The 12665-nt window shown below is 39.4% G+C and overlaps 1 protein-coding gene across 1 annotated transcript; it reads left to right on the top strand.

Annotated features, from left to right (window-relative positions):
- The first annotated feature begins 3182 nt into the window (after positions 1 to 3182).
- LOC104396625 lies at positions 3183 to 9781 on the top strand. Its single transcript, XM_010006483.1, has 5 exons — positions 3183 to 3186; positions 3675 to 3817; positions 7451 to 7537; positions 8296 to 8448; positions 9629 to 9781. Exons 1-5 carry the CDS (start codon positions 3183 to 3185, stop codon positions 9779 to 9781), a joined length of 540 nt encoding a protein of 179 aa, XP_010004785.1.
- Positions 9782 to 12665: the final 2884 nt, after the last annotated feature.

The raw sequence follows: 12665 nt of genomic DNA, 5'->3' as shown, positions 1-12665 counted from the left end.
GGTTCTTGCATCATAGAGGTTAGGTGGCTTGGTAAAGGTTATGATCAAATTTCATTACTTTCTTCTTAGTTATTTTCAGCCTCTCTAGACTGGGATTTACTAGTGATACCCAAAAGCCTAGAGACACCCATCTCTGAGTTCTGGACTGGCTGTATGCAATTCTCTCATCCAAGCTGAAGAGGAAGGGAAGTAGGAGCTGGGGTTGGGACATTCCTTCAGCCTTTCCTGGCTGCAACTCCACAATTACTATGCCGTGTTCCTGCTGAGTGGCAGAGATAGATAGAAACAGCTCACAGTAGTCCAGGAACTGCTGTGATCTTTGCCAATCCTCAAACTTAATTCTCTAGCTGTGTTTGGTTTGATTTTTTTTCCCAAACCTTCTATGTAAGCATCATCCTAGCTAGTCTATCTGTACACCAGAGTCCAGTTATGAGCTTCCTAATCCCACTATCATGGAATCACATAATCACAGAATTGTCAGAGTTGAAAGGGACCTCTAAAGCAGGATCCCCTAGAGCACATTACACAGGACTGCATCTGGGTGGGTCTTGAGTATCTCCAAGGAAGGAGACCCCCCAACCTCCCTGGGCAGCCTGTTCCAGGGCTCTGTCACCCTCACCATAAAGAAGTTTTTCCTCATATTTAAATGGAACTTCCTGTGTTCCAGCTGTGCCCATTGCCTGTCATCCCATCACTGGGAACTACTGAAAAGAGTCTGGTTCCATCCTCCTTGCACCCACCCTTTAGATACTTGTAAGCATTAGTAAGATCTTCCTTCAGCCTTCTCTTCTCTAGGCTAAAGAGTCCCAGCTCTCTCCACCTTTCCTCAAAAGGGAGATGCTCCAATTTCCCAGTCATCTTTGTCGCCCTCTGCTGAACTCGCTCTAGGAGTTCCCTGTCTCTCTTGAACTGGGGAGTCCAGAACTGGATATAGTGTTCTAGCTGTGGTCTCACCAAGGCAGAGTAGAGGGGGAAAATGACCTCTCTCGACCTACTAGCCACACACTTCTTTATGCACCCCAGGATTCCATTTGCCTTCTTGGCAGCAAGGGCACACTGCTGGCTCATAGATAATTTGCAGACTATCAGGACTCCCAGATCCTTCTCCTCAGAACTGCTTTCCAGCTGGTCCACCCCTAACCTGTGTTGCCACATAGGCATAGTTGTTTCTTCCTCCCAGGTGCAAGACCCTCCCTACATTTCTCGTTGATGAACCTCATTAGGTTCTTCTCTACCCAGCTCTCCAGCCTGTCCATGTCACGCTGGATGCCAGCACAGCCCTCTGGAGTGTCAGCCACCCCTCCTAGTTTGGTATCATCAGTTAACTTGCTGAGGATACTCTGTCCCCTTGTCCAGGTCACTGATGAATTTGTTCCACAAGACTGGTTCAAGTATTGACCCTTGGGGGACACCACTGGTTACCAGCCTCCAACTCGACCCTGCTCCATTAATCACAACTATCTGAGTTTTGTCACAGCCAGCTGTCAATCCATCTCTCTGTCCACTCATCTATCCCACACTCCCTCAGTTTCCTAATGAGGATGTTATGGGAGACAGTGTCAAAAGCCTTGCTGAAGTCAAGGTAGATGACATCTGCTGCTCTCCCCTCATCCAGCCAACCAGTTTTGTCATCACAGAGTGTGAGCAGATCAGTCAAGCATGATTTATGCTTGGTAAATCCATGTTGACCACTCCCAGTAACGTCCTGTTCTTCAATGTGTTTAGAGAAAATGTCCAGAACGAGTCACTGCATCACCTTCCCAGGGACAGAGGTGAAATTAACTGACCTGTAGTTCCTTGGGTCTTTCGTCTTGCCCTTTTTGAAGACTGGAGTAATATTGGCCTTCCTCCAGCCCCCAGGCACCTCTCCTCTTCTCCATGGCCTTTCAGAGATGATGGAGAGTGGCACAGCAGTAACATCCTCCATCTCTCTCAGCACTCGCGGGTGAATCCCCTCAGGGCCCATAGACTTACGGATGTCCAGTTTGGCCAAGTGGTCTCTAACCTGGTCCTCCTCTGCTGAAGGAAAGTTGTTGTCTCTCCAGACCTTCCCCCTTGCCTCCAGGGTCTGGGATTCATGAAGGATAGCTTTAGCAGTGAAGGCTGAAGCAAAGAAGGCATTCAGCAACTCTGCCTTCTCTGTGCCTTCCAGCACTAGGGCACCCACCTCATTCATCAGCAGGCCTACATTTTCCCTAGCCTTCCTTTTTCTACTGATATACTGAAAAAACCCTTTTCTTGTTGTTTTTAACAGCAGTGGCCAAGTTGAGTTCTGCTGGAGCCTTGGCCTTTCTAATTTTTGCCCTGCATAGCTTCACTACATCTTGGTATTCCTCATAAATTGCCAACCCCCTTTTCCAAAGGCTATAAACCTTCCTTTTGTTCCTGAGGTCCAGCCAATGCTATCTTGTCAGCTAGGATTCCTTTCTTCCTTGTTGGCTTGTCTTTTGGGTCCTGGGGATGACCAGCCTTCCTGGGCTCCTTTGCCCTTCAGGACTGTCTCCCAAGGGATACTCTTAACCATGCTTTGAAACAGGCCAAAATCAGCCTTTCAGAAGTCCAGGCAGTTCTGCTGTCCCCCCCCTCCTTGCTTCTCCAAGAATTGAGAATTCTGAGATCACTCTGCCCGAGACAACCTCCAGCCTTTACATCCCCCACAAGACCTTCTGTTAACAAGCAGCAGGTCCAGCAGGGCACTTTTCCTATTTGCCTTCCTCTCCACCTGTGTCAGGAAGTTGTCTTCCTTCCACTGCAGGAATCTCTGGGACTGTTCCCTCTCTGCTAAGTTATATTTCCAGCAAACATCTGAGAAGTTGAAGTCCCTCACAAGAACAAGGGCTGGTGATCATGAAACATCTGCCAGGTTCTGTATTCAATCTTACTCATTCCCAGCATCATGCCAGTCACCTGAAGCCTCCAGTTACCCTGTCAGTCTTTCAGACTCTTTTGTTGTTTTGTTTGTGGGGTTTTTTTTCTGCCCATCCTCACAGAATTAATATTTTACTGTATGTCATGCAAGCACAGAAGGCTAGCTGTCTCAGCATAGCAAGATAATCCACTGAACAGAAATAAAGTGAGAGGCAGTGAGATTTGCTCCAAAAGGCAGCAAAAATCTTGCAGAGGAGGGTGTGTTGCCACCTTGTCTCCACTACTATAGATTCGTACATCTGGTTAGCTCAAAAATGGGTTTAAACACACTTCCCGCACAGAGATGTGTTCATGGGCATTTGTAGAATTTGTCATATGAAAAATGGACAACTAGGATGAGATTCAGCTGCAGATTAAGTCCCTTGAATGTCTACACCTACTGAAATAAGACACTTGTTTACATATGTGCTAGGTGGCCATGGTCCAGTTATGATCAGTGGAGAGACCTTGTCAATGCTTGCAGTGAAGCTTAGAGATTAATTCACCCCAAGTAGATATCAAGTGGCTGGTCAGCTCAATAGCTGTAGGCTTTTAACCAGGCTGGCTAAATCATCTTTGAGTATGAGGGGCTTTAGAGATTTAAAGAGTGTCTTAATCTGGAGCCGAATCCTTCCCTTAAGGTAGAAACAATTTGGTTGTCCAAAGATACCTTTTAAACCATTTTAGCAGGTACAGAATGTGTTTGTTAAGACAGCATGCACTCTGTGGTGTTTAATGTGTACTTAACTGCTCTTTTTCTAATCCAGCCTTGTTTAGAACTATCTTTTGGGTTCTGCCACTGCTCCTTGTTCTGTCTCCAGTGAATCCGTCTAGTTGTGCAATGGGAAATAAAACAGCTGAAATCCGTGTGAAGTATGAAAATATACTAATCCACGACATCAATGAGCTGGTAGGTAATAGCTCTTGGGCTTTCAAAAAATGTTGATTATTTTTAGATTATGACAAATAATAATGAAAAAAAAAGCTCTAACATTAACAAACTATAAAAATCCAATTTAAAATCACCAATTATCCTGGAATGGTGTCTTTATTTGAGAGGATGCTACAATTCAGTCACTTTAAGATCTCTGAAATCTGTGGTTGCTGCCTAGTACAATACTGTGTTATGGGTATTTGTACCTGTGCACCATATAGTTAATACCACTTGACCCTAAATAATATAATATATTACATTAATAAGTACTATTCTGAAGTAATTTCCTTACTATTTCTGTTTATAGCTTCTTATCAAGAGAAGAAAGCATTACACAATCTGTAATTTGTTCTACTAATTGTTGACTTATTGACTGAGTTTCATGTTGTCCATTAATAAAAATGCACAGAAACATAAATTTCATACAATAAAAGGTTTTTTTGTATTTTACCTATTAATACATCTTATTTAGACAACAAATAATCAACTTTTCTATATAGCAGCAGAGAAGAACGTAACTTTCTCCATTGTAAATCTCCTCCATTATGGCTTTATCTGCCATATTTATTACAGCTTTGCAAAAGAGTATCATAACAGTTTACTGACCCATACCCCAAACCTACCTTCCAACTCTTCATAATGAATTATTAACAATTCAATCTATCAATAACACTTGCATGGGAGAAAGCACTTTCGACATTGGATTAGCAGACTCATTCCCTGGAAAATGGGATTTTCCTAACAGCTTGTCACTAAAAAAGAATTCACCATTCTGTTGCAGTCTTACATCAAGATCTATTTGCGTGAAATACAAGTGATACACAATGCTTTTCTGAAGGTGAAATCAGGAGCCATTGTATTTCTTCACACTTAAAATCCACCACCATCCTTCAGAGCATTATGGCAGTAGTCTCCAGCCTTTCTCTACCAAGACAGATCAGCCCTCATCTGGAAGTAAAATACCTTTAGGATCAGGGAATAAACATTTAATCTTCAAAAACATTCTTATCATGTTATGTTTGTTGAGATTACAAAGAGAGAAAGGTACTTCTTCATAGAGAAATTACTTTATTCTGAACAAGGCACCAAGGTTTGGGGGAATATTCATGGCCAGGTTAGAACAGAGTCCCTTTAGTTTGTTATCTTATTTCTGACAAGATAAATGTTTGCTAGGGAACAAAAAGAAACCTTCCTGGTGAGTGGTTTTAAGATAGCTGACCTGTAAGAAGAAACAATACGATGGGAATAACAGCCTCCGGGAGGCAGATCCTGCTGTGTTTCTGTGGTGGACAGCCATGAGGTGCATCCCAGCTCTGCTGGAGCTGCAGAGTCAGGGAAGCTGGGGGGACATCCCTGGCTGGAGGTGGCAGGGTCTGGTGACGACCCAAATTGCAGGATGAATCTTGACGCACTCAGGTCCCCAGGGTGCCATCAAGGATTGGAATGGAGCAATGCCATTCTTCCAGAAACATTTTGAAAGCCTTTCTCTTTTTAATGGAAATAAATATTATACAGGTTCTTTAGGAGATAGGTAGAGTTTTTTAAGATACTGTATGGGAACTAGAACTATTATCCTATTAAATAAATAAATAAATCCTTAATGAATTAAAGGTATTCGGAATGTACTAAGCTCTGAAGCTTTTATTTTCTAGACTAGGCATGCACAAGCAACTAGTGTGCAAAGTTCTTAATTTCCCTGTTTATTTTTCCCAGGTTAAGAGAGATTAATTTGTCTTCTATGTAAAATCAGTGTATGGTCTTGTCATTGTAACTTAACACTGAATATTATGGATAGTACTTTTGGGTGATAGCACCTGCCCATTAGGCACTTTCCTGCAATTGCAGAGCCAAAGTCAGTAACTTTCAGTCCCTCAGCCTGATGTTTGGAGGCAGTTATGGACATGACTAGTGGATTATATACTAGACTTCCATAAGTTAATTTGATTTTCAATAATGCCTTTTCTGAGGCCAGGCTTTCCTTTAGCTTGCTTTAGTCACAGACAATAAACTGCCTTCAGAAATGGTTACTGTACATTATACTAAAGATTATCTGAGGAAGTCAGTGAGAATGGTAAAATCCATTAGGACTTAGCAAACAAAGCCAGAGATACATAGGTTTTGGAGTGATTATTTATTTATGTGTTTATTTTTACATATTTGTGATATGTGACTGCAGTAAAACATAATTCTATTGTGGTACAAGCAGACTTGTACATTATCTTCCAAATGGTTGGTTTGTTCTTTTGTTATTTGTTGGTGGTTTGTTGCTTGTTTTTGTGTGTGTGTGTAGTGGTTTTTTGATTTGGTTTGGGTTTTTGTGTGTGTGTGTTGTGTTTTTTTGGGTCGGGTTGGGTTTTTTGGTGTGACAGAGAGTATTTTACTCCCTAAACTCTTGGTTTTGAAAACACTGCCTGAATTAAATTCTATTCATCTTGGGTGAACTTCGGAAATACAGGCAATGTTACAGAAAAATCAGCAGAAAAACTTTCAGTTTTCCAGTGTGTTCATGTGCACACCCATGTGAGGAGAGCTAACACGATATTGTCGAGAGCTGCTATTTTAATGCCCTTCTGGCTGTATTAGGTTATCTTGATACAGGCTGAAGAAGAAAGTGAAGGAATTTTGCTGAGTTAGGTTCAGTGATGACAAACGTGAAAGTAGAAAAAAAAAGACAACAGTGAATAAACCACTGATAAAAGATTATGGTCATAAAAAGGGAGCAAGTGATACTGCTTAGGACTTCTGTTAGTGTATGTGCAGAGTGCTACTCTCTGCTTAGATGCTTAGGGCATGTATTTATTGAGACAAACATTGACATGCATTTGATGTCTGTGTAAGATTTAAATATTCCTGTATGTTTTAATATACCAGGAAAAAAAAAAGAACAATTCAATAGAATATGAAGGTTTAAAATAGATTTGTGTCTAGTTCTGGGTTTCCCAGTATGAGAGAAATAAATACAGAGCTATTGGAGACAATTTAGCAAAGGGCCACAAAGGTGATGAAGGGACTGGAGCATCTGTCCAATAAATAAAGGCTAGGAGAGCTGGGACAGTTCAGCCTGAAGACTCAGGGAGATCTCATTCATGTCTATAAATACCTGCTGAGAGGGTACAAAGAGAACTGAGCCTTTTGGTGTTGCCCAGTGACAGAACCAGAGGCTATGAGTGCAAACTGAAACACTGGAGGTTCCCTCTGAACATCCAGAAACAATTTTTCACTTTGAGGGTGACCAAGCACTGGCACAAGTTGTCTAGAGAGGTGGTGGAGTTTCCATCCCTGGAGATATTAAAAATCTACCTGGATATGATTCTGGGCAACCATTTCTAAGTGGCCCTACTTAAGCACCAGATGACCTTCAGAGCTCTCCTCCAACCTCAGCTAGTTTGTGATTTGATGTGATTCTGTGAATATCTTTAGGAATCCTAGCTGGATTGGAGTTTTCTTTGCCTGTTTTCCAAGGAAAAGCTTAGAATTATACCCTGACCCTGCTACACTTGAGGAGACACTACAGAACAATTTAGTATTGACACCAGCAGGTGTTAATGAGAAACTTGGCTCACTTGATTAAAAGTACTTCCATGTTTAAACATATGTGATATTTTACAGGTAAATATGTCTGCAGAGTATCGTGACAGGTGCTGCAAGAATAAAAAACATGAAAAAAGCAAAGTGTTTTTCTGCAATGATACTCAGGTAAAATTTAACTTCTCAGAATGTACTATAGAGAATACAAACTCAAATGGGTTCTTTGTACAGGTCAATCCCTCAATAACATATTGTGATAGAGAATAATTGTACTTTTTAATAGTCAAATCATTATATTGAGCCTTGTTCCTTTTTTGAATTTGGTATCACACCATTTTTCAAGTAAATAGATATTTTAAAAATTAAAATATTAAGCCATTTCATATCCAATATTATTTTTTTTCCTACTATGAAGATTCTTTAATATTTTAATCCAAAACAGTACTTTCTTTATTTTGCCAATGGAAGGAAACAAAAAATTTCCAACATCTGTTTTCATTTTTCTACAGAAAATCCTATTAGCTAAGCTTCTTATTTCAGATCTGAAAGCTTTAAAAGTAATTTTTTGGGCATATCTCAAATTACAGAAGGAACAATTTTCAGCTGTTGCCACAAATTTTATCGTAACTCCATAAAAGGACTGACTCCAAAATTCATTCACTGTTTTCTTAACCGCATTGGCTGATTTCATTACAGCCATGATTTCTCCCAGCAGCCTTATGCTATTATTACTACTACAAAGTGATACTTTAAATATTTTGAAGAGTTGGTGGGTAGGTCAGATTAGTAATGTGTTTTACTAGAAAAGATTTGCAGTATGAAAGCGAAAGAAACTAATGGTAACTGATGGAGGGTTAGACAAACCAACATTAAGAATTATTGGTGCACAGACTTCTCAGGATGTACTTTTCTTGCTCTCTTCACAGGAAATAGAATCACTACAGAGTATGGCATGCAACATGCTCAAATTCTTTCATAAGCAAAAAATCAGCAAAGACTTTAGACGGAAAGCAGCGTTAGTCTCATGTGGGACATTACAGGTTCTACAGTGCAAATGTGAAAGAAATAAAAAAGAAAAGGTGAGTGGTGGTGATGACCTACAGTTTATTGGGAGTATGTGGCTTATTTGTTAGAGCTCTTCAACACAGACCATTTTATCTACCTCTCAAAGGCTCAACTATCATGCATGTGCTATATGACAACTTTTGCTCTGTGCAGCATATGTCTTGGAACAGACATCAGGCCCAGTGCCAAGACTAAGTAAAACAATTATCTAGAAGCCTATAATGATGATCTGTACCCTGGTTTAGTACTGAAATACTAGAATCTTTATACTAGATTTTTACTAGAATACTAGAATCTTTAATACTAGAATCTAGAATACTAATCACACTTGTGTGACAAAGGCTTTTAACTTCTCTAGTGCAAAATCATACTTGTTACTTCTCTTTGGGGTTCTACACTAAGATTAATGTCTAATTTTGTTTGTTTCAATAAACAATTATTGGGAGTTTCTCTTGTTTCCAGAATTCTTTTGACGTTTATTTTAACAACAGTACCTCTAACTAAAAAAGAACAGTTAGATATGAAAATATTTGGATTTGTAGTCATTGGCAGAATCTGATCTTTGATGTGTCACTCAAATCTAGCACAATTGACCTACAGACTACCGAACAGAAGAAGAGCATTCTTTTCTCACAGTTATCTGTTGAACACAAATAAATATTGACCAACATCAAAAAGACTCACCATAGGCACTAGAGAATATAATTCTTTATGATTGGCTTAAATAGTGGAGTTGAAGGTGGCATTTAATTATTTTTCTCTTTGAAATGGAGAAACTCATATAATCTAGGACCAGATCTTGAAAGTAATGTTGGTGTCTGTATTTTGCTCAGGCACCTATGGTGAATCCAACATTTGCCTTATCACAAAAGGTATCCCAGTTAAGTTGTAGAAGTCAGAGATTGTCATCCTTCAAACTTCTGCCTAACCTTGTGGAGGTCTCATTTTATTTAAAGACCAGTTAAAGTAATTTGGTAAAAATCACAGTCACTGAGTATGGACAAGAACCACAGTCGTGTCGTCTCTGTATGAGCAAGAACATCACTTCTTGTGAGTAGCCCAGCTTTCTAGCTTAATTCCCCTGTAAGGCACCTCCATTATTTAATGAGATGTCATGGAATCAGTTTCTTTTAAAAGATGTGTATATGAAAAGAACAAGCGATTCTCAACAATCCAAACTTATTATTTTTTCAGGTTTGTACACAGGTAAACATACATAGTGAAGAAGATACAGAAACAGGTGAACAGTCAAAAAAAAAATGTAACCAAGAATTTTGTGAACTGAAAGAAAATATATCCAGCCTTCGATCATGCTGGAATAAATTTGAAAAAATAATTTCCAGGTGATTCCAAGTGAATCCTGCTCTTTTCTTTCAAAGTGGCATTACTTGGTATCTTTGCATTTTATATGCATTCTTCGAGTAACTCTGCTCGCTTATACAAACACTTTATGCTGGAATGAGGATGGAAAGCTACTGTACCTTGTTCCTGGAGATGGAATAAACAGAAATGGCTAAATCAAGCTGCTGAAGTCAGAGAATCACAGAATGGTTTGGGTTGGAGAGGGCCTTTAAAGGCCATCTAGTCCAAGAAGCAAGTGTTTGAAAGAACTCCACAGAAGGCTGTGTCTCACCTTTGTCCTCTGGAAACTACTTTGAATCTTCTGATCTTTTGAGTACCTTTATAATACCATCGTATGAAAGCAATCTTTGTACCTGTCTACTGCAATTTATAGTAACATCCTACAAGCTGCAGGTGAAGAAGACAGTATGGAAAAGTAGCTGGTTTCTTGTCTATATGAAACACATCAAGGACTGAAAGGAACAATTTCCCAAAGAAGCAGCTGACCTTGGGTCTGTTCTGCTGATGAAATAGTGTTTTCAGCATAGGTATCTAATGGGTCTGCAAACTGCTTTATGTTTTGAAAAACAGGGAGAAGGTTGACTTTTTAAAAAACTTAGGAAGAGTACTGTTTCTTGAGAGATGCAGCACACTTCTACTAGCTGAAGTAAAGGCAAGACAGTGAGACCTATGGAAGGTGAAAAAGGAGAATCCTGAATGTAAGTTTGTTCAGCTGACTGGAAACAGCACTAGCCTTGTGTATTTCGTTATCCTACAGTTAGCTGCAGGAGGAGCTAGCATTTCTTAGCTCAGATTGTGGTATCTTATATGCAATTATTTTATATAACGTGTTCAACATGTTAGACAAACATGACTTAAAATATGTGAATATTTTAAGAGAATAATATATTGGCATTTAACTAATGAAGTGTTAATATTTAATTTTGGATAAATAGAAGTATTTTTATAGTGGTTTGTAACTCTTTTGCAATTTCTTACTTTGATATTACAACTCTTTTGGTAATAAAATATTTGTCTTCTATGAAATTGGGCTGTTGACTTTCTGGGTGTCATTACTCCTCTTTAGCTTTTGTTCACAGCTAGTCATTAAAAGCACAGCTAATAATGTAACCTCCAGCAGCTTGGGTCTTCCCATCATAAAATACCTATTTGTTAATTGCTTATAACCTGGCTAGTTTAGATAGACATTTCCATACCAGGTATCTGCCTTGGACTAAAAATCTTTAGTCAAGTCAGCCTGCTGTTTCCTGGTTCTGTGTAGGGTTACATATGTTGTTTTATCCGTGCTAAAAGGAATTTTTTGTGGATCTACTCTGAACATTTTTTGCTCTTCAGAACAAAGACCTGAAAAATAGGTAGTATGTACTTCAAACTACTGTAACAACTGTACATATCTCCTTTGACTGGAATAAGATCTGCTGTACTGAATCCATAAAACACAAAGAGCAAAGCAAACATACTGTTACCCTTTCCTGGAATACACCTCCTCCAACCCCCCACTATTTATGGTGAAGAGACTTCTTGAGGTAGGAGTAAGATCTTGGTAAAACTGTGATTGAGGTTTCACATATTCCCTTTAGCTTTGGACGTAAGAAATTGCAACTCCAAGCACTTAAGAAAAAAAACCCAAACCCAACCCACTACTCTCACATAACAGGAAATGCAAACAGATTTCCCAACATCAATCTGCAGATAAGAGAACCACTATTGTAAGGACTTCTCTGCAAATCCATTCTCTGAAAGAAGTCCCAGGAGACTGAAGATTAAATTGGTCTCTGAGACTGAAGCACAGTTGGGTTTTTTTGCTTTTTTTTTTTTTTTAAGCTCAGGAACAGTTGAAAGCCACGGTCTCACAATAACCACTTGGCAAGGAAAGGTCAGTGGGAATTTAAAAAAAAAACACGTGTGTGACATTAGCTACTACAAACCTGGAAATTCAGACAGCTTTAATGACTTTAGCTGCTGCCCACAACTTGAGGCAAATCACGCCATTTCAGGTCTATCTGGGGGAAAGACCAAGGTTAGATCCAGAGCAGAAACTTGAGTAATTATGATACTGTGGGCTTTTTTTCTGATTGCTTCTCTTAATAAATATCCTGCCTGTCTGATTCTTATTGGCATATTTCGTAAATTACCACTCACACACTAAGACTAACTGCTGAACATAATGTTTTGTGCTCTTTGATTTGTTCCCTTCATTGGGGAACCTCCTCTGAAATCTCCTGAAATTACAAATGTGATAGCTCTGCAGGAAGGGGTGAAGGGATGAAAACATTGTAGAGTATCAGCACCATATCTACCTTGCTGCCACTGCCACTTATTTATTAATTTGGACACTGCAAAGGAGGAATATGAGTAGGTCAAAACCACGATTTAGAAATAGACGGAATTTATGTGAAGGTGGCAGATGAAGACAACTTACGTATGTGAATTAGTAAAAAGAATTTTAGTACTATTGTTGCAAAGGATTATAAGGAAGCAGAAAGGGGCAACTCACCTCTACAAGTAAGATAATCTTGCACCTTTCTAACAGCAAGAATGAGGTAGGTGCTCTGTGGTTTATAATGAGAAAGAATAATTTCTGGTGCTTTAGAAGCCAGATCATGAAGGCCACGGTAAAAGAACATTCAAATCTCAGGAGTAAAACTCTACTGGCTGGTTATTTGTTTCCTTCCAGTTCCATCTCTTGAGCTTTGTGCTGAGCAAAACAGATGTTGGCTTTATGAAAGGTTTTATTCGGTAGGTACTTAGTTTTTTGTTGGGGCTTTGTTTATTTGTTTGTTTTCTCCTGTCTCCTGTCCGATTGTAGTGGTTCATAGTGAGCTAGAATAAAGAGGAAGCCAGCATGAGGTCTACCATGGAATCTCAG

Source organism: Chaetura pelagica, unplaced genomic scaffold, assembly GCF_000747805.2.
Source record: "Chaetura pelagica isolate M959 unplaced genomic scaffold, ChaPel_1.0 scaffold76, whole genome shotgun sequence".
In the NCBI taxonomy this organism is placed as follows: Eukaryota; Metazoa; Chordata; class Aves; order Apodiformes; family Apodidae; genus Chaetura; species Chaetura pelagica.
Note: the sequence above shows the minus strand (reverse complement) of the source record. Positions and strands in the feature narration are given on the sequence as shown.

What these genes read in the sequence shown, in the direction of transcription:
- LOC104396625 (XM_010006483.1), top strand. An exon ending in TCCACGACATCAATGAGCTG is followed by an intron (nt 3,818 to 7,450) that starts GTAGGTAATAGC and finishes GATATTTTACAG; the next exon opens with GTAAATATGTCTGCAGAGTA. An exon ending in TTTTCTGCAATGATACTCAG is followed by an intron (nt 7,538 to 8,295) that starts GTAAAATTTAAC and finishes CTCTCTTCACAG; the next exon opens with GAAATAGAATCACTACAGAG.